A 21,516-nucleotide genomic window follows, 5' to 3' on the forward strand; every position below is an offset into this window, starting at 1 on the left:
ATATTTACAATAGCTTACATTTTTACCTTCGCCACGGAGGTTTTTTGTTTTTTTTGTTTTTTTTTACCCATGTCTGTTTGTTTGTTTGTTGATTTGTCAGCAGGATTAAGCAAAAAGTACCAAACCAATTTGAAACCCATCTTGTTGCAAGTGGGCAAAACCTGCCAACCAGCACATCTGAAGGTCATAAACATATCACGTCTTCTTTATTAAATCCATTCAAAGTCAGACAGGACCATAAAAAGTCTAAAAATGACAAATTGTGGTTTTTATTGCTGTTAGTGGTGCAAGGTCATGCAGTGACTTTCCGGAGACCTGTTGTAACCATGACAACAATTCTTGTCTTCTCATCTAAATAATCTGAATAATCATCTTTCCAAAACGTCTGTTCCTTTAAATTAAACTTAAAATCCTGATTATACAGCTTTAATGATAACACACCATCAAGAAACTTTGACTCTCACAGAGGTTCTCCTGTTTAGGTTAAGATTAAAAAATACAGACAGGTATGTTGAACTACTGTAGTGCAACACAATCGGCCGCCCATATCAAATATCAAAACTCATCAATATTGCTTGGGCACTGTGATAAATCCAAGCACCATTTTCCAGCAGAGGTCTCCATTTCATGCTGGGTTGGGCTGTTTGTGTTTTTTTCTTCAGCGCTAACTGCTATCACAGGGGGTGTTGGTTCTATTGAAGCCAAGCTGAATCAGTGCATTGAATACCCTTTGCTCCTCCACAGGCTCCGAGCCCGCCTTTTTAAAAACTACTCAAAAGACTACAAGTTGACTTTGATTCAGTCTCTTAGTCAGCCAGCTGCTCACACAATCCCTCACAAGACACTGATGTGCACTGCACACATGAAAGGATGGGTCTTCACATGGTACAAGCAACAGACACACACCAACTCAGGAAAACTCATGACACCCTGGTCTGACCCAGCACCTATTTTAAAAAGTGTCATTTTCAAAATGTAAAGTTGTCTAACTTCTTTTTTAAAACTTTTTTTCTTTCACTTCTAAATAATTTAACAAGAAACTTCAGAAGATCTTTCTCTGAGACATTTCAGTACCAGCCTGTGGCAGATTTGTTTCAGTGGAATACTGCATGCATTTCTTTTTCATGGAAGTTAGACTGACCACGATTCTTTTAAGTGTGACGCTGGAATCGAAGTTTTGTGTTTCATTTCCGAGCTATCTGTCTAGTTGAGACATGTTTCTGTTGAGTAACATCATGCCAGCCGTTTAAACAGAGCGAGGAAACAATTAGCTCAGCTGTTTGAAAGGAAGTCCCAAATTCTGACTCATCTGCTTTGCCAAAAATCACAGTTCACAGCATCAAACGCTGGACACTGGGCACCGAGTTTGCTTTTTTTTTTCAGCAGGCATATGGCCTCCACCTCAGGGGATGATTAGATTTCAAGTGGACTTGGATTTTAACTTTATCTTAAATTCATTTAGATTTCCTGGCATGACCATACTCACATACAGAAAAAACGGTTTTATTGTATTGTTCATCTGCTAAAATATCTGAAATACTAAATGAAAACCTGAATGTTTGAGATGAATGCCTCAGATATTGAGCTGTTGCTGAAATGCATGGTGTCTCTCACAAGGAAACTGTAATTTCCTGAGGACATATTTAGCAAGGAGACCGCAGATAACACTGAACGGTATACAGCGCCTTATACACTGCAGAAAAATTCCACTGGGTCGAGTTCCCGCGTTGTATGCAGTAAAACCACCTTTAACTGACAAAATCCTCCTTCAGACGTCATGAGGAAAGTATGTGAGCATTGGGAGTGGACTGATGCCAGAGAGGGGAGAATAAGAAAGAGGCTGGGAAACTGCACCCGCTTATACACTGTCTCCACATCCATAACTCTATAACACGGTGCAACGAGAGGATGTTCTACTACGTGAGATTCATTTCCCTGGGTTAGTCAAATCTAGCTCCTACACCTTGCTAATGCTGTGTGATCATTGAGGAAGATGTATTCTGTGGTAAGTTCTGTGTAAGTTGACAGGTGTTCCTATTATTTTGTCCACCCCACTCAAATCAGTAAGGCTAGGCTAAACAACCTGTCAGCATGTATAACACATCACAGTTCAACAGCACCACAAACTGCTGCCTCCAAAATGATCACACCTCTTTAACACAATTTCAACAAACACTGATATATATATATATATATATCTATGTGTGTGTGTGTGTGTGTGTTTTCCATATATTTCTTTACTATATATTTATATTGTAGTGAAAGTTTATTTAGCTGGTTTTTGTTTAAATTGTTTATTTATATTGCACAATGCACATTGTTGAGAGAAGAAACAACATTTCGATTCCCCTGTATGTCTGACATATGGTGAAATGACAATAAAAAAGCCTTTGAATCCTTTGAATCCTTTGAATAACAGTTGTCATGGAAACAGTAGAATAGACTGTATTAGTTTTAGCTGAGTGTTCCTAATAATCTGAGCGTATGTGTCCATTTCATCTGGGCTGAATCACATCCTGACGCAACTTGTCATGCAATCAGTGTTATACAGAAAACACACTAATTACACAGAGCTGAGGCTGAGTCCTGAATGTATAACGGCATTTCCCCCATCCCCCAATAAATAAATAAATAAATAAATAAATGAATTGTTTTTGTCATTGAACAAAAAATATTGTTATTGCATGTGTAACAGAGGCCCAAAAGTTTTTTTTTTTTAAATCAATAAAGACTTCTGCAGAAACTGTCCGTCAAAAGTGAAAGAAACTTGTACCAGCCATGAAAGCAGCGAGTGAAAGGGTGAGGAAATGCTGCATCTCTGTGGTATGACAATTTCACTGTCCACCCACCCTCAAAGCAACCACAGAATACTAAGGAACTGTCTAAGTACCCATGTTTTAGCGAGAAAACGTTCACCATGTCTGTCTAAATGTTTAAAATAAAATTCATGTAAATCAGCAGGAATCCAAACAGAGCCTTTAAACTGAGTCTAATTTCTTCTGCTCTCTGAGGTTAGAGTCACTATCGTGTGACCAATTGGAAGTAAATCAATTCTTTAACATACACCGCGTTCCAAATGATTATGCAAATGATATTTTTCTATGATTTTTCTATTCAGTCGATGCAAATGAAAGTCAGCATAATTTTCATGTCAGAGTATAAATTGACTGTTATTGAACAAACCTCCCAATCATAACTATTTTTTTCAAAAATAAAGAACTTAAAATGCACTGTTCCAAATTATTATGCACAACAGAGTTTCAAAACATTTTATAGACTATAAAGAACTGAAAGTTACATTTTAACATAGGACCCTTTATTTGATAGCAGCTTCACAATTCTTGCATCCATTGAACTTGTGAGTTTCTGGGGAGTTTCTGCTTGAATTTCTTTGCAGGATGTCAGGATGGCCTCCCAGAGCTGCTGTTTGGATGTGAACTGCCTCCCACCCTCACAGATATTTTGCTTGAGGATGCTCCAAAGGTTCTCAGTAGGGTTGAGGTCAGGGGAGGATGGGGGCCACACCATGAGTTTCTCTCCTTTTATGCCCATAACATTCAACATAACATCTATTAAACTGTTACATGTATATTACATGTAGACACTCGTACTGACATAATCAAACTGTTCACATCACGTTTCAGCAGACACAGTTTGTTTATAGGTCTGTCCAGTTTGTTAGTCTTAGTCCTCACGCTGACTCGCCTCACAGTACCACTAGAGTCTGGCAATGTCTTTATCACTTGACCAATATTCCAGGAGTTGTGAGGGGCAGATTTGTCCACTATCAGTACAATATCTCCTGGCGAGAAGTTCCTCTGTGGTGTGTGCCACTTCTGTCTCTCCTGAAGGAGTGGCAAATATTCTCTTGTCCATCTGGTCCAAAATAGATTGGCAATATACTGTACTTGTTTCCATCGCCGTCGTGCATATTGATCGTTCTTGTCAAAGACTGGTGGGATGTAGGGTTAGGTTTTCATAAGCAACTTGAGGGATCCAATACTTTTGTCACAGCACTGACAGCATATAGTTGCGACCACAATGTCCAACTTCCTGGTGGATGTGCTGCAGTATGAGGTTGGCTATAGGTGACTGCTTAGAGAGGAGGGCTGGATGTTTAGCCTCTTGTGGCATTGAAGCCTTATTAAGCCTTCCTCCAACTCTTAGTATACCATCCTGCAATATAGTGTCCAGTCTGTGGATCTGACTTTTTTTCTTGATTGGAGCCCTTTCTCGTAAAGCACAGATCTCCTCTGAGAAATCCTGCGTCTGACTTTGCCGTATGAGCTCTGTTTCCAGTGATAACGCAGGCTGTGGAATTGTTGATTTGAATTTCGACATGTGCTCTGCAATGAGCCTGTTTTGTTTTTCTGAGTTGTTTTCAGACTGACTGACAGTAGCTTTGAGCTCCTTTCTCTTGTCTTTTAGTAGTATTAGTGTGTCTTTCAGTCTGAGAAACCATGTGAATGCCTTCTTTAGTCGTTGCCAGTTTGAGTAGAAAGCAACAAGCTTGTTGACAGTGTACAAGCTCTCAGTTGTGCTGGTCATGACGACTCTAGCGCACGTTTTGACTTCTGGGTCTCCTTCTATTGACAAGTCTTTCTCATCCAGCTGTTTAGGCCACTCATCTTCAGGTTTCAGCAGGAAAGCTGGGCCATGTATCCAGACTTTGTTCTGCATGAACTTCTTCACTTTGACCCCTCGAGAAGCTTGATCCGCAGGATTTAGTGCCGAGTGGACATAGGGCCATTGAGTGGGATGAGAATGGTCCCTTATGGTGATGACTCTGTTCGCCACAAAGGTTTTGAAGCGAGCACTTTCATTTGAAAGATATCCAAGTACTGTAGTGCTATCACTCCAGAAGACTGATTCCTGTAACTGGACCGTAAGTTCCTGTCTGAGCATTCTGTCCATTTTGACAGCAACGACTGCTACCTGTCAGTTCCAGTCTCGGTAACATATTACATGTTTCAGAGGTATCACTCTTGATTTTTGCATGTCCATTGTCAATCACTTCATCCCAGCCATGTTTCTTTTTGCACAAATCGCGCAAGATGAGTTTTGCTGGTAATATGAGTGGCGCCAAAAAACCAAGGGGGTCAAAGACAGAACTTACTGTGGACAAGATGCCACGTCTGGTGACAGGCTTACTTTGCATATTTATCTGTGCACCACTGCACGCCAAGTGCACGTTCCATTGGAAGTGTGTTGTGGCTTAAATCCAGGTCTTTAACTGCAGGTGCTTTCTCATTATCTGGAATAGACAACAAGACTGTCTTGCTGTTACTCACCCACTTGGTCAGGTGAAAACCTCCTCTGGTGCATAAGTCTGTGAGTTCTTGTACCAGTCTGACTGCCTGTTCACTTGTTTCAACTGCTTTTAAACAATCATCGACATAAAAGTGTCTTAACACAGTGTCAACGGCCTCAGCACTCACAAACCTTGCTCCATCCTCCGCAGTTCTTCTCAGAGCGTAGGGGGTGAAGATGTAGCACCGAAAAGGTGTACCTTCATTCTGTATTCTTCCACATTGTTGTTTAGATTGCCTTCTGGCCACCACAGAAACCGCAGCAGGTCTATGTCTTCCTCCGGGACCCTAACCTGATAGAACATGGAGTCCACATCCGCCATCAGCACCACTGGATGCTCTCTAAACCTCAGCAGGACACCAATGAGGTTTTTAGTGAGGTCCGGTCCTGGGAGCAACTGCTCATTTAGGGAGATACCCTGGTATGTGGCCCTGCAGTCAAAGACTACTCTTATCTTTTTTTTCTTGGGATGGTACACACCGTGGTGAGGGATGTACCACACGCGGCCGTCACTGCAACTGAGTTGCTCAGCTGGTATTTTCTCAGCATAGCCGTTTTCAATTATGCCTTTCATGAACACTATGTAGTCTTTATGAAAGTCTGGGTTTCTCTTGAACTTTCTTTTGAGAGTGTCAATCCGCTGCTGTGCCATGCAGCGATTGTTTGGCATTTTAATGTTCACATTTCTCAGGGGCAAAAGCAGGTTGTAATGCCCATCAACTACCTTGGCTGAGCTTGAAACCTGGTGCATAAACATGTGATCATCCTGAGACATTTCATCCTTTTGTTCACAGCTTCGTTCTGGGAAATCTGTGTTGTACTGTTTCACTAACAGTTCTTCTAATTCCCTCATTTGAACACGATTAGCTGTGTAGCTCTGCAGCTTACCATCGTCTGCTTGTAGGGCATCATCTTTTCTGAGAGGTCCATTGATCACCCATCCAAGAGCGGTTTTAACTGCATTTGGCCCTTTTCTTTCACTGTTTATGACTTGCCATGGCTCAATGGCTTTTGGTACATTGGCACCAATAAGCATTCCCACTTCTGCTTGAATATGAGGCAGGCGTACTTCTTTCAGATACTGCCAGTGTGCAATGTCTTCTTGTCATGGGATATTTTCTTTCTTTACTGGGATGTGGTTGTGTGTAAACACCTTTGGCAGCTCAATGTATTTACCATCTTCAAGACCACATACCTCAAGATCTGAAAGAACAACACTTTTCATTAACTTGTGACTTTCAGAGTTGTCTTGTGCCATTGTGTCAAGAAGAAACTGGGTACTCTTTCCTTTAAGATTTAGTTTTCTCTGAATGTCTTCAGTGCAGAATGTTGCAGCGCTGCCAGGATCTATGAAGGCATATGTTTCCACATATCTCTCACTCTTCTTGGACTTCACTTTAACTGGTACAACAGCAAGCACACATTCTTCCCCTCCAGCCCCAGTGTTTCCACTTGACTCTTGATCACACGACACATACACCGTGTCCCAAAAGTTCGTGCACCCCAATGGGCAGCATTTTTGTCCGTTTGTCTCCAAAATGGGTTGCACCAGGTCAGCCAGGTGTTGTGAGGGAGGTAGCTCAGGACCTTGGCAGAAGCATACGATGGGTGAAGAAGTGGTGGCAGAGATACCAGAGTTGTGACTCCCTTGAAGACATGCCCCGTGCAGGTCGCCCCTCAGTTCTGAGTTTGAGGGCCAAGGACCTCATCTGCAAGGCCAAGGGAAAGAGATACCAATCCTGCCACAAACTCAGTCAAAGACTGAAGAATCTTGGGGAAGAGTACCATCCATCGTTTTCTGACTGAGAAACTGGATCTGAGAGCATACAGAAGACAGCGGATTCCTCGCCTTACCAAACTACAAAAGGAGAAGCGGCTTGCTTTTGCAAAGAAGTACACTAAAATGACCCCAAGAGACTGGGAAAACTGGGTTTTCTCTGATGAGTGCCCTCTCTACTTATTTCCAACTCCCAACAGCCAAAATGACTGCATTTACACTGACAATAGAATGGAAGTACCATCTTCTGAACAGGTCAAGTTCAGTGCCCATTGCATGGTCTGGGGGGCGATGTCATCTTCCGGGCTGTCTGAGCTGCATGTTGTACCCCAGTGCACCACCATCAACGCTGAGTATTATGTTAAGAACATTCTCCAGTCAGTGCTACTTCCCATACTCACCAGAAAGAAGAAATTGGGCCCCATCACAGCTAGGAAGATGTTGAACAGGCGTGCGGAAATGGTCTTCATGCAAGATGGTGCCCCCGCACATACTGCTCGTACAACTCAGCAGTGGTGTTCTGAACAGCTTACTGGATTTCTGCACAAAGAGGAATGGCCACTCAACTCCCCGGACCTCAACCCGATTGAGAACTGCTGGGATATCCTGAACAGTCGGGTCTTCCACAGCCCACCTCCTACCACCATGAAGCAGCTCAATGTGAGCGCTGTGCGGGAGTGGGGCAACATTGAGCCTTTCTTTCTAAAGAACTTATTGCATTCTATGCCTGACAGGCTGAGGGCAGAAATTAAGATGCGGGGGGGATACACTGGCTTTTGAATAAATGCATTCTGTTGAATATTCACAATCTGAGTTGACTTTTTCTGTGGTGCACGAACTTTTGGGACACGGTGTATGCATTTGCAATCTTCAGCTCGTCTCCATATTGCCTCTGGAGCAACTTTCTGGCCTCGAGGTAGCCTCTGTCAGGTGACATATGCTCACAGCTACGAACAAGTCCTTCATCATTGTGAGCTGCCTGTGGGTGGCTGCTGCCAGGTGGCTTGACCTGATGTGTGTCTGGTAAAGGCTGTGCCAATGTGCCAGGTCCACGTCAAGGCAATGTGTTCGCCATTTATGCGATGCGCGTCTCTGACATCCAATTAACAAGGTCATTAAAAAAAGTCGTTGAAACTTGTTGCAAAGCATCCACAGGCTTACTTTCTTTCGTTATGAGGGCTTGGGTTTTAATCCTCATCCATTCAGAAACAGCTTTAATCCACGTTAGTCTGTTCTTCTTTCCGTCGAGAGCAGAGATTTTTGACTCACATGTAGCGGCAATCTGTCCACTAATCTTCTTTACCGCTACTATTAAGCAAACCTTCAGCAATAAGTATGACTGGTAATGAATCTTCCGACCAGGTAACAATGTTCCAAAAAAAAACTTTACTTAAAAAAGCAAAAAACAAAGTTACAAGATTCAATCGTACCGTCAAAAAAGTATCTTGCTCCTTAGGCTGCTTAATCGTAACTGACGCCTAAGTGAATCATCAGTAAACAAGACTGTTTGAAAATTAGTCTTCATGTATCTCCTGGCCCAGTGCAGCCGTTTCTGCTTGTGAGCATTGTTTAGGGGTGGCCGAATAGAAGGTTTATGCATAACTGCAAGCCTCTGGAGGATCCTACACCTTGATGTTCGCGGGACTCCAGAGGCACCAGCGGCTTCAAATACCTGTTTGCTGCTTTGTAATGGCATTTTAGCAGCTGCTCTCTTAATCCGATGTATTTGTCTGGCAGAAACCTTCCTCATTGTACCTTTATCTGCGCGAACCCGTGTGTGCTCTGAATGAGCCACAATCTCTTAATAGTACGATGATCACGATTAAGTTTTCGTGAAATATCCAAAGTTTTCATACCTTGTCCAAGGCATTCATCTATTTCACGCTTTTCAGCAGCAGAGAGATCCTTTTTCTTTCCCATATTGCTCGAAAATGTTGGTCTGTCCTTCTTCAGTAGTTTTTCCTTTAATTGGGCTCACCTGGCAAACTAATTATCACAGGTGTCTGAGATTGATTTCAGTGATCCAAAGAGCCGAGGCACAATACAGTCAACCAATTTATCTTTTTGACATTTACATACAATTTGCATAATAATTTGGAACGCAGTGTACTCTGTAAAATCATTTAAACATTTGGAGCTTTTTAGGTGTCAGAGGACACAAACTGGTGATGGTGCACTGATTTAGTTACACAACAAATAGCACATTAAGCACCTTGTTTTCATCTCTGAATGTAATGATGCTGATTGACTTTTCACTGATTCATGTATTGAATTATCATACAATTCATTCATTGAATTCATTCTTCGTTCTTTATGGCTTCAGTGACCTTTTCAATCAATGAATGTTTTCATTTAGATAAAATTCCTGGAACATCAATGAACAGATGTAATAAACCCTGGTTTACGACAGGCCTGTGAAAAACAGCCATCAAAAGGAACAAACTACACATAAAACCTTGAGTCTGTCCATTTATAAGAATAGATCAAATAAAAAATAATAAAATAAAATTTAAAAAAAACTTGTGAAAGTGGTCCCTCTTTTTAAACCTGGGGATCAGAGATCATGCCATCCCTCCATGTTTTTGAAAAATACTTGAAAGATTGATTTACAGTAAGACACAGTTTTGGACATACACACTAGTAAAGTTTTGGACATATATGGATCATAATAACTTCTTTTTGCTGTTGACACTGTAGATCATGATATTTTACATTTAGTAGCCGGACTGAACACTCAGCCCCACTTCTTCATGAATTTAATGTTCTTTTTATTCCCAATATAAATGTGAATTTTAAATGTATTCCCATGTACAGATGTATGTATTGGCCTATTTTGGTATCTCAATCATTTAATAGATGTTTTCAGTCAAATCCTGTTAACCGTTTAGTTTTTTTTTGTTTATAACACTTGCGCAAATGAATAAACTATAAATATTGGATTCCAGCAAACTGAGAGTTTCTTGAATTGGTAAAGTGGGAATATTTGATGAGAGTCTAGTTTCGCTTTGCCTGATGAGTCTGACGCTCACTTCTACATCCTCCTTACTGACAAAACCTCTTACACAATCCAGGAAAAGAGACAAAAACAGAGACGACAAGCCTAACAGGAAAACAAACCACAGAGCTATACTCAGGCCAGCTCCACTTTTCTTCTCCCTCTCTTTAACTATGTGAATTTAGCCTCTAACTAGAAGGTTTTCTGCCCCCCCCCCCCCCCCCCCTCCCACCCCCCACCCCCCACCCCCCACCCCAACAAGTCTCCCTCCCTGGTGCCAGAGGGTCTTTAGCCTTGTCCAGGATCTCAATGTAAGCTAGGTTCTGTATGTAAAAACAAAAAAAAAACATGATGTCCAACACAGAGAGAGTGTCTCAGATTACTCTGAGTGACACGTACCTTGAAGAAACTGCCCTTCCTCTCCTGCTTGCAGGGTTGACTGACAGTACTGGTGGACATGATGATGGCAGAGTCTTCTCCCTCTGTCACCGTCTGATGAACTGTCTGTGAAAGCAAAAAAACAACGTTAGAGCGTGACATTAAAAACAAACACAAATGATGGAAACTTAGATTTATAAAGACAAAAGTGGTTTATGAGCAACTCAAAGCTTCAGACTCAGCTAACTCAGGAAAAAAAAAAGATCATGTGACATGATCAATAGCTCCAGAAGAGCAACTAAATCCATGAGGTGAAACTACTCCTGCTGCTTCCACTGAAGTTAAGCCACATGTAATATTTTTATCCCTCTAAGATCTAGTTTCCCTCCTTTTATTTCTGTTTATTTAGGTTTAAGGTCTACAGCCACGCTAGAGGTTCTGCAACAGGGAATGAATCAGAAAAATGTCAGTGTTAAATAAATCACATTCAACAACTAATAGATCCAACTTATTCACAGCAGCAAGCATTCTTTGGTCTTCCTCAGAAATGGATTTTGCGTGATTAGAACACACACACACACACACACACACACACACACACACACACACACACACACAGGCAAACAGGCACGCTTGGCCCAGATGTTGTGGTGAATCCTGTTGCAGCCAGCTGATTTGAGCCAGCTGTGTTGAGGCATGCAACCCCCACCTTTTAAGACACACCACCAGCATCCGTCCTACTGACACACAATCTTACCTACAAACACTGCAACAACAGTGCTTGGACAGAGGACTGCGGTGAAAGCATGAATCTCGTGGAAACTGTGGGACAGTATGGAGTGTGTGCTATATGACTCATCTGAGAGAGAAAAACCTGCTGGACAAAAAACATTTGCTGTTCAGTTACTGACGAAATGTTTTTGACCCCAGAGCCGGCTATGTGCTATTAATATATACACCTTCAATACACATGCGTAGGCTAGCATTCACATCAGTTTGCTTACAGGTAATGGATGACACTCAGCTGCAAACTGTCCCTTGTGCAGGCTGGAGGTCACACTCTGATGAAACACTGCGGCATCAATCCTACAGCCACCAGAAATCTGTAATGTTTTTTTTGTCATTAGCAGAGAAATAAGTTCAGAGTCAGGTAAAGAGCTCCAACACCCCGAACAAAGTCAGAACTTAACATCTGTTCTTCACGTCAAAAGGAAGCACATGGGCATCTGATCGGGGTGAGTCGACACCTCCCTCTGGAGGTTTTCTGAGCATGTCCAGCTGGAAGAAGATCACCCCCCCCGGTGGAAGAATGATATGTCCAACATATGCCAAGAGTGCCCCCTCTCAAAAAGAGGACCTGAAAGATGTGTCTGAGTTAAAGAACATCTGGGCAACCTAAGTGCTAGTGAGATGATCACAAAGTGGCTGATAACCTCTCCCCAAACGACTTTCTGCTTTCTGAACTGGTTTGACTTCATTAGTTTGGACTCCAACAAATAGCTGTGCTGTGACATGGCCTCAATACTGCTTTGAAGACTTCCTATCCTGCTGGGGACACGGTTACACTGGGTGTGTTCACTATCAGAAAAGGCCTCTAGCTATTGGTAAAAAAAAACTGTTTACAAAAGCCTGGATTAGATTTCCATGTTTTTTTTACTGGCATGTGTGTGAATGCAAGATTGAGGAACAGAGAGGGAACAAGTCTATTTCCTGGAAAGTAAAAGAAGCTGCAAAGTGACAGAAGGTATAAAACCCTGCTGGGGGTTTCTCTCTCTCTCTCTCTCTCTCTCTCTCTCTCTCTCTCTCTCTCTCTCTCTCTCTCTCTCTCTCTCTCTCTCACAACCCCTTTCCTCCTCACACCTCTACTGGGGCTCTGCTAGGCCAGCCCCTCTTGTCAAAACAAAACAGTGGGGTGGGCTTTTGGGGTTGTTTTGGTTGGAAAAAGACGTGTGTTTTCTTGAGAGTGATTCACAGTCTGGGCCTGGTAAACAGGAAGGTCCCTGTGGTTGTCAGTCAAGGAGAAATAAACACTAGATTGCCGGTTCCCCTGTGATACGCTTAAAAGCCTTCTAGACTTCTATAGACTGCATGTTTTATACTATGTGACTTACAGAGATGAGTGGCAGCCATTTTAAAGAGCCACTTAACTAAAAAAAAAAAAAAAAAAATCCCACTTAATCATAGTGGCATATAGCCATGCACATACATGTAGTTTCGTACTGATCAAAGCTTTGACATCAGCTGCCACCCCAACACAATGACAGTAAATGGAACGATCCCATGCACGATTGCTGTTTCTCTTTCTCTCTCCCCCTTTCCTGTCTCTCCTTCTCTCTTTGGAAGTCAGTAAAACGGCTTTTAAATGTCAGTATCATCAAATTAATTTCCATTCCTACAGTCCTACAGTCCCATCAGCCTATTTATATCTAATGCACTCTATTACTGTGGTGGGAATAGTCTCAAAAGACAGAGACTCTGTGTGGATGTGGAAATTATTCCGCCTTAAGACGGTATCCTCCATAAAACTGATGTGAGACTGCAACTTCTTGCTTTGTAAAGAGATGTAATGTAACATTTGATAAAACTTGAAACATATGAAATTGTAAAGTCATATTTTACCAGCAAGAGATCAGTCTGTTTTTCCAAAGTTAAACTTTTGTTGGAGCAGCTGATCACAACAACACAATCGGTTTGCTCTGTCTAATTTCCAGGTGACGAAGAAGACGTGTATTTTAGCCAGCCTCTTAGAACTGGACATTTTTGATGATAACCTTTATTCCAATGGCTGTGGATGGCTATATTTCCAACATGCAACAGGTTCTACAAGATCTCCTGGACAGACAAAAGGAGATATACATACTGTACATTACAGTGTTACTGTGCAAGATTAGTGGCAAGATGCCGCTGAGGGAACGACAGCTTGTTTAGATTCGTCTGTAGAGACATCTGCTCACCAAAGCCTGGCAGCGATGTGTTTAATGCAGGCTGGGTGCACGGAGAGGTCTAACACAAACTGACCCAGTCATACTGACTGAGCTGTGGTCTCTGATCTTGCCATCACGATTGACAATCACGGTCAACTGTGCCTGCTGCTTACATGCGTCTCACGTGTGAGAGACATGAGGCAAAGATGCTGTGGTAGTTGAAAAGGACATTCTCATGCTGGTGTTCTGGCTCATGGAGGCAGGCAAGGTGCTTAAAACCCGGCTGAAATCATAACATCGCCTCAGAGTCACATCTCATTCAAATTTGAAAACAGAAACATGACACACTTATCGAAAGATTCAGTGTTAGACTTAGACTTTCTGAGTACATCATTATCTCTGATGTCCGCTGTGAATATACAATCACAGAAGGAAGATGCTCCAAATAAGTAGTAGTAGTAGTATGTTTTCTTCAGTATCAAAGTAGTTCACTGTCAGATGTCTGCAAACAGGAACTGCTCACAACTAATTCAGCACACTTTTAATGCTGACAATTTGCCCAAATGTATCATGGATATTAATATTAAATCGTAACCATCTTGATTCTGTCTCAGGAGGCCCCACAGTGTCAAACTGGAGTTTACTTTCCATATTCTAAGATAAATCGGCTCCACTACAGCACCTTCGAGATTTCATCATCATCAATTCATCATAATTTGGTTTCATCCATAGCCACAAAACTCACCAATGCTCTTTTCTAAAGCTAATTTTTGGATGTAATCTCTGTTGTCTAAAAACTTCGAACAATGGCGCAGCACCACCTGACGTCCTGCTAAGAAAGGCTCTGTTCCAACGCTGTAGTTTGAGGTATTAGCATAGTTACAAATGTCAGAGGAGATTTTGTATGAGATTTTCTTGTTTCTGGAACAAATCCCAGAAATTACTGCTTAACTTTTGCTACCTCTTGTATCATACAGCAGACCAGCATGGCAGCACGTGACATTTGTTATTTTCCTCCATGCTTATTCAAGTTATTCCTTTCATTTGTCATTCATCTATAAATACACAGGAAGCATTCAAAGTTAAATGACCAGAAAACAAAAAGGGGAAATGGAAAATGAATCTCATGCTTGCGTGTGTCACTGCGTTGTCTTCACAGTGAAATAGCCACCAGTCATACAGGGCGCAATATTTACACTGTCCCATGATTTTCTTTGTAGTTTCAACTGTGGAGCAAATTCAACTGAATGAAATTTTTTAATTACAGGTACGTCGTTGAGTAAATCACAGTTTGGTGCAACTTTCTTTTTTTTCTCCTTTCTGTAGAAAACTAGTATCAACAACACTTCTTCAAAACAAATAGAAAACCTGTGCTTTCATATTCTTGGAACTTTCATGACAACATGTTGAGAAACAGCAGCGAGGCCATGCCTGCGTCTACATGGCTGACTCATCTCCTCTAACCTACAAGCCAAATTCCCTGGACTCAGAGAAGAAACTAAGAATCTGAATCTGTGTGGTTGAGGTCCTGGTACCGACTTAGCTGCTGCTGGATAATCCTGACTGTGATGACGCACATACACATGCATGTTCCAAGTAGATGTTACGGGGATATTTAAAATCAAAGCACTAAACTAAACTAAAGGCCAGGGACCATTTTAACACCGAATTATACCAGATGCAGAACCTTGGGAGGCCCAGGTAGATAAACGCTCATCTACCTCACTCTTTTCAAAATAACGGCGTGCTCTGCACTGACTGAGGCTTCTTTTTGCACAGAATAAGCATGTGAGGCGTTTATGAAACATCGGTAAATTGTAGTTACAGAATATAACCTGGGTTACGCTCTCCCCCTCTAAACTGCATTTGTATCGGCCACATCTTTGAGAAAGAAAACTGTATCACGCTATGAAATATCTACTCAGAACGTGTGTGTGTGGGGGCAATATTTTCCTCTAGTGTGTTAATCTGTATGAATGGTGAATGCCTCCTGGTCTTGGGCCTCACACTTGGGGTTGTGTGCAGTGCGTACTGCATTGATTCACTCAATGCCCCGCTCTCTCGCTCTGTCTCTCTCTCTCTCTTTCTCTCTCTTTCTCACAAACACATTGACAGTGGACCTGTCTGTTATAGTCAGACCAGCCACTGGGAGCACTCCTGACCCATCAGTGGTAATATTTTTATCGTCCTTCCCTGTGTGCCTGTCATTTGAAGTCACAGAGACGTTTACTAAGAAATTCAATGGTAAGTTTTGCCACTGAAAACTGCATATGAGCCATGAGTAAACAGAAAGCTTAGCAACAGTAACTACTGGGAGTGAGGATTCCTAGGGAGATCCTGATCAAGTTTTTTTTGGCCCCAGTCCTGATCTGAGTCCTTAAATATTGTGTCTCTGCTCAGAGTCTAGTCTGATATTTTTATTTACATGTATCTGACCTTCAGCCAATCGCTCATAAGCTGTCAAACTTTAAAAGTCTTCTCAGTTTCATTTCAGAACCGTGGCGATTCGTGACCCTCCTCCGCTCTTTTCACCAACTCAGCTGTGACCGGCCCTCGCCAATCAAACCCTTCAACCTAAAGTCTCCTTCTAAGAAGATACCCCATCGCTTCCCATGGGGATCTACTTCCTGCTGGGGTCTAAGCTCCAAAGCCTATTCTACATGTTGACAAGAGGAGGTCCTCAGATGTTCTTGTTTTCTTTGTTCTTCTTGTAAGTCTCTCCTATGAATGAAGGTTTAACTGAGAAACTGGGACTCCTGAAACTGAAGTGACAAGATCCACTAGAAAAAAAGACGCCTCACTCTGTTCTTGGAACTAAAGCAAGACCAAAGTCCATTCTAACTGTATAGTTGTGTTAGAGAGTGGAGGGTCTTCCCCCCTCACAAATTATCTTTGACCAGTGCAGACGCCAGCTGCCCAGTGAAGGAGAGCAATGCTTCAACAGTAGCAGGGTGAGAAGGACAGAATAGCAGACTACGGTGAGTAAAGGAATTTGAGCAGAAAGATTTTGATCAGCTTTAATACAGCCGATACGGATCCATTAAAATGTGTTCAGGATGGTCATGTTCTCCACCAATAACAAGACACCACACTGCTGTGGCGCACAAAATGACTAATAACAGATTGAAAAATTGAGAGTCCAGGCTAGGTTGTGAAGCAGTGTACTGAGCTGGCACCAGCAGCTCTGAAAACGAACCTCCTGACCCTGTCCCAGCATCCACCATTCCTGAGCCCTTCTCTCCTGCCTGACGGGATTTCCTACTGGTCGTGATTTAGCTGGAGGGATATGATAACAGCCATTTAGCTTCTTCGACATGAAATGCCTATGTTTAGCTCCACAGAGTGTGCCAAACGCATTCCATTTCACTTTTACGTTGACCGGGTGTGTCCCCGCTGTGCAGGGCAGTTTAATTCCATGGCCAACCAACCACACAGCAGTGAAATCACACACATGCACAAACACACATATCTAGACTGACAGGAGAGGGAGTTCTCTGTAGCCACACTCTCTGTAAATACACACATGCGCTCACCACTGAGGACTGGCAGCTATCAGAGGATTTACACTGCACATTACACACACACACACACACACACCCTGTACTTCATGCCAAAGTTGACACCACGTCCATCAAAGTGCTGTACTACACATAGTGGGACACCCTGCCTGCATGGAAATCAAGTTAACTCCATTAACCACCTTTAAGTTAAGATTATAAGCATTGCAACTGCATGTACACCATAAATAAAGCGATTCAATAAACTCCACTGCAATCAACTAAAAATGAGTGTAGGCCAGTGTGTGTGTGTGTGTGTGAAGTTTAACGGGTGAAGGGATAAAGCTTTATGGCCGGTTAAAGGTGTTTTGTTGTGATAGACTCGCTGCCAGCTCCTGACAGCAGCCATGTGGCTGCTGGCCAAATGGGGATATTCTGCACATTTGAGAAACAGACTTATAAACGCAGACCCAAACTCCCACTGATTTCCCACTGATTACAGCGTGAGAAACAGAGAATGTGGCTCCACGTATATTCCTCTGAATATATACTGTATTTTGTAAACTTTACGTTGTGGAGTTGTGTAGAGAAACGGTCGCTTTTTGTGGATTGGCAAAACAACACGGGCCACGTCTTAACAATAACCAAATAATAATAATAACAAGCGGAGTAAATAAAACTCTATAAAGAAGCTACGCTGTGTAAAGACAGGTGAAATCTGGAGTATGTAAGGTGGCAACAGGAGGAGATGAATGAGCTTTTCAGTTTTGGTAAACCTCAGTTTTCAGGTCATTTTATACACACACACACACACACACACACACACACACACACACACACACACACACATAGTTTTTAGCTCTGTGCTATAAAACAGGTTCTGTGGTTAAAAAAAAAAAAAAAGCCTTCATATTCACTCCCATCCTTCCTGCTACCACAGCTGGAAGGAAGAATACTGAGCTGTAACAACAACTTATTACCGTTTGTGTGTTTCTTGTAACAGTAAAAGCATTCGTAGGGGATACGACATGAGTCAATGTGCAATGCTTGACGATGATTTAATGGTGCTAATACTAGCATCACAGGCACAAACAGCAAAGAGTTCCAAGTCCATTCATTTTAGTTTCTGTATCACTGGGGGAAAAAAATCATTAACAGCAACTCTCAGTAAAAGTTGCTTATTTCATGATTGGTCAGAAATAGGGGTCATTGGTCAGACCATCTGAATTAGACAACAAGCTCCCATTTTACTAATATTTGCTCAGTGAAAATGTTTACTACATAGACAGCCAACGTGAAAACCAGAGCATCTGTGTTCTGTTCCAGAAGTAAGACAACTTCAGTCAAAATCCCACTGACATTAGTAACATTGCTAATAACTGAAAATCCAGCTGTGGGCCAGAGCGTTTCTCAACACTGTGTCGTGTGGCTTGCTTCATATGTTTAGATAAGGATGCCACGTTCAGAGGCTAAGTGTTATGGCTCGACAGAGGAACGAGTCGAGAGGCTGTGGTTAGCTCAGACAGAGCAAGACAGGCGTAAAGTGCCATACACTTCACTGGTACACCACAGCATTAAATTACAGAACTATAAAGCAAGATGTAAGATTCAGTATCACCTCCCTGCTAGTATCTGTAGTACGGCTGCCCAGTCAATGTGGGTTTGACCTGTATTACTGTGTTGGTCTGAAGGAGGTGTCAGAACCTATGTTCATGCTAAAACACTGGCATAACCATCCCTAATCTGGGATGGGGAACTTCAAGGCAAAGTTTTATCGTCCTATGACCACAGTTAAACTTTCATGACATCATACTGTATCTACACATGCATCGATCATGCATTTAATATTTGCAATAAATGATCACTCTTGTAACCACTGACTGGCACTGAATGTGGGCATTTTTACAGTAAGATATCTTTCTGGATCATCTATGATCTGTGTCGCTCCACCGGAGCTAATAAAGTGAGCTTGATATTCATAAAGAGGTGGTCAGACAACAAACCAGGCAGACAGGCCAATGTGCTCTTCTTGCATTCCTAACCTGTGACTTGGGTCTGAGATAGATGGCCGCACTAGTCTGTTTCAGCCCTGACACTAAGCACATTAGCAGATTTCTGAGAAGATTGGAAACCCAGGGTCTTGGCCGGTACCAGGAAATACTTTTGAGTCTTTCTTTATGCTTTTCGCTCACTCACTCACTCACTCACTCATACACACACACACAAATATAGGTAAGGTTAGAGCCCGAGAACCCTGCAAATGCCTGGCAGTAACTTTTAAACACCACTCTAATTACCATGTACACAATAGATGACACACCAGTCTGTGAGGTGGAAACATTCAGGGGACAAAAGACAGCTGAGTCTAGAGAAATTAGGGAAATTCACAGTTCCAGCAGTGTCCAAAAATAGGCATGCAAAGAAAGAGCTCTGGGGATAATGTCATTTGTTTTCTTGACATGAAGATTCGAAGCTTATTGCTTTGGTTATTGTCGTTAATCCTTCAACCCCCTACAATAACACTGAGACATTTGTTAACTCGTGTTTATTGCCACTAATCTTTCTTATTATATCCCTGTCAACAGCCCTCTGTAGTAGTGGCACTAATTAAAAAAAAGGGAGTTTACATTCATCATCACCCAGCGTGGGTCCTGTTTGAAAAGTTGTGCAACTTTTCAACCCAGAAAAGAAGTGTTGTACACTGTATGTTTACAGACTGTCAGCCATGCAAGTTGTAATAAAGTTTTATAGAATACACCAGGCTACAGTAAAAGTATCTGTATATCAAAGCTTAAACTTGTAGGCTCTGGTTATGGAATGTATTACAAACAGATTGTAATGTGCTGTAATTCAGATGGCTTAAACCACATTAAATGTCCTATCGCTGGTCTTGGGATTGCCAAATGAATAAAACATTTACATATATCTATCTGTTGTGTGCTTTGTGTTGCATTAGTTACCTGCCGAATTGATGAAAAAATAAATTAGATAAAAAATAAATAAAATAAATTGCAGAATTCGCTCTACATGGGAGCAAAGGGACACCTATTTTTAAAAATGTGAAATTTTACATGTATGTACTCGCTGTCACTGGGGTTCGCTAAACGCTGACGTCGCGCAACAGGTGGTCGTAACATGTACAACACGTCCCGCAGGATTCCGCACACCTATATCTGCGCTTTTATTATCACCGGGGAAACATCAAATACTGACACCGTGGCTAAGGGCTCGGTTTTGTAGAGATTTTGATTCCACATTAGAGTTTGGAGGTTTTATAAACAGGAGACGGAGACACGGTAGCGGAGAATGTCAACACAAAGGACAGCTAACTTCAACCGTACCTACCTCTCAGGGAGTGTGTGTTATCCCAGTTTGGCAGAAGAAAACTCCACAGCTCCGACAAGATGCTGGAAAAGTGAATACCATTATAGTTCCGCGTCGACGCTACCTTCGGTCGGTGTAAGTTGTTAAAACGAATAAATATTTCTTATACTTTTGGGTGAGTAAAGTAAGTGAACAAAATCCGTCCCGTGCCGGCTCGCTCCATGGTCCTAAACTCTTCTGAGAAAGCTGTTAGCTGGCTGCTTTGTTCTCTCCGTGTAAAGGAAACAGCAAAAAGAACATACTTCCGTTTGGGCTTTTCAAAATAAAACACATGAAACTTTTTTTTTTTGGACCGCAATTTCAAAACGAGCAAGTTACCTTTCTGTACTGTTTGCTACAAAGCGGTATCTTCATAACATCCTATTTACTATTAGAATGGATGTTTTATTAACATTATTATAATATTAATATTATTAGAATTGATTACGTTGGGGGGGGGGGGGGGGGGGGGGGGGGCAAAATCCATGCTTTTAATTTAAACGCGAAGGCGCACTACTTCCGAAGTTTTTCTTCCTAACTGGCTAGCTTGAATCTCATGCTGCCTCCTTTACCCTGCAAAGCCACAAAAACAAACTCTGAATTAACTTGCAGATCACGTGTTCCGACGGGGAAACGGTTATAGGTCCCTCTCCAAATCTGCTGGCTGTACCCACCAGTTCAGAGCAATAACAACATTCTGGGATGCAAAATGATTCACGAGGGGCTAAAATTACTCTTAAAATAAGTGAAAGTACATTTTAAGACCATGATCATGACAAACACAAACCAAACATAAATGTGCAAAATGCAGTGTAATTTCGTGTCACAAAAAAAGGTGGAGAATGTTTGTACTGTGAGTCGATGGTGCCACAGCCAAAAGTTAAGAACATTTTTCACCTTTTATATCAGACCGGCCCCATTTCTAGGTGAGCAAAACTAAAGGAACAGATAGACATTAAAGTAAATAACATTTAATATTTGGTTGCGTGACCCTTGCTTGCAGTAACTGCATCCAACCTGTGACCGAGGGGGGTTAAGGGTCACTGATTGATTGACCTTTGTTGTGTTGGCACTGTGTTTTGGGTCATTGTCTCTCTGCATGATGAAGTTCCTCCCAATTACTTGCATTTCTCTGTAAACTGGCAAACAAAATATTGCTGTACCCTCCTGATTTCATTCTGCTGCTGCCATCATGGAAAAATTCGTGGGCCTGTTCCAGAATCAGCCATACGAGCCCCAACCACAACACCACCTCCACCTCCTTCACAGCTG

General features: G+C 42.0%; 1 protein-coding gene across 1 annotated transcript in view; it reads right to left on the reverse strand.

Annotated features, from left to right (window-relative positions):
- Positions 1–20,427, reverse strand: part of LOC121189408 (ras and Rab interactor 2-like) — a 43,569-nt gene extending 23,142 nt beyond the window's left edge. The window contains exons 1-2 of the mRNA XM_041049511.1: positions 20,227–20,427; positions 10,482–10,586 (exon numbers count right to left, since the gene is read on the reverse strand). Of these exons, the coding sequence (XP_040905445.1) occupies positions 10,482–10,541 (60 nt within the window). The 5' untranslated portion in view covers positions 10,542–10,586; positions 20,227–20,427. The remainder of the gene's footprint in view (positions 1–10,481; positions 10,587–20,226) is intronic.
- Positions 20,428–21,516: the final 1,089 nt, after the last annotated feature.

This window comes from Toxotes jaculatrix, chromosome 11, assembly GCF_017976425.1.
Source record: "Toxotes jaculatrix isolate fToxJac2 chromosome 11, fToxJac2.pri, whole genome shotgun sequence".
NCBI classification, from domain to species: Eukaryota; Metazoa; Chordata; class Actinopteri; family Toxotidae; genus Toxotes; species Toxotes jaculatrix.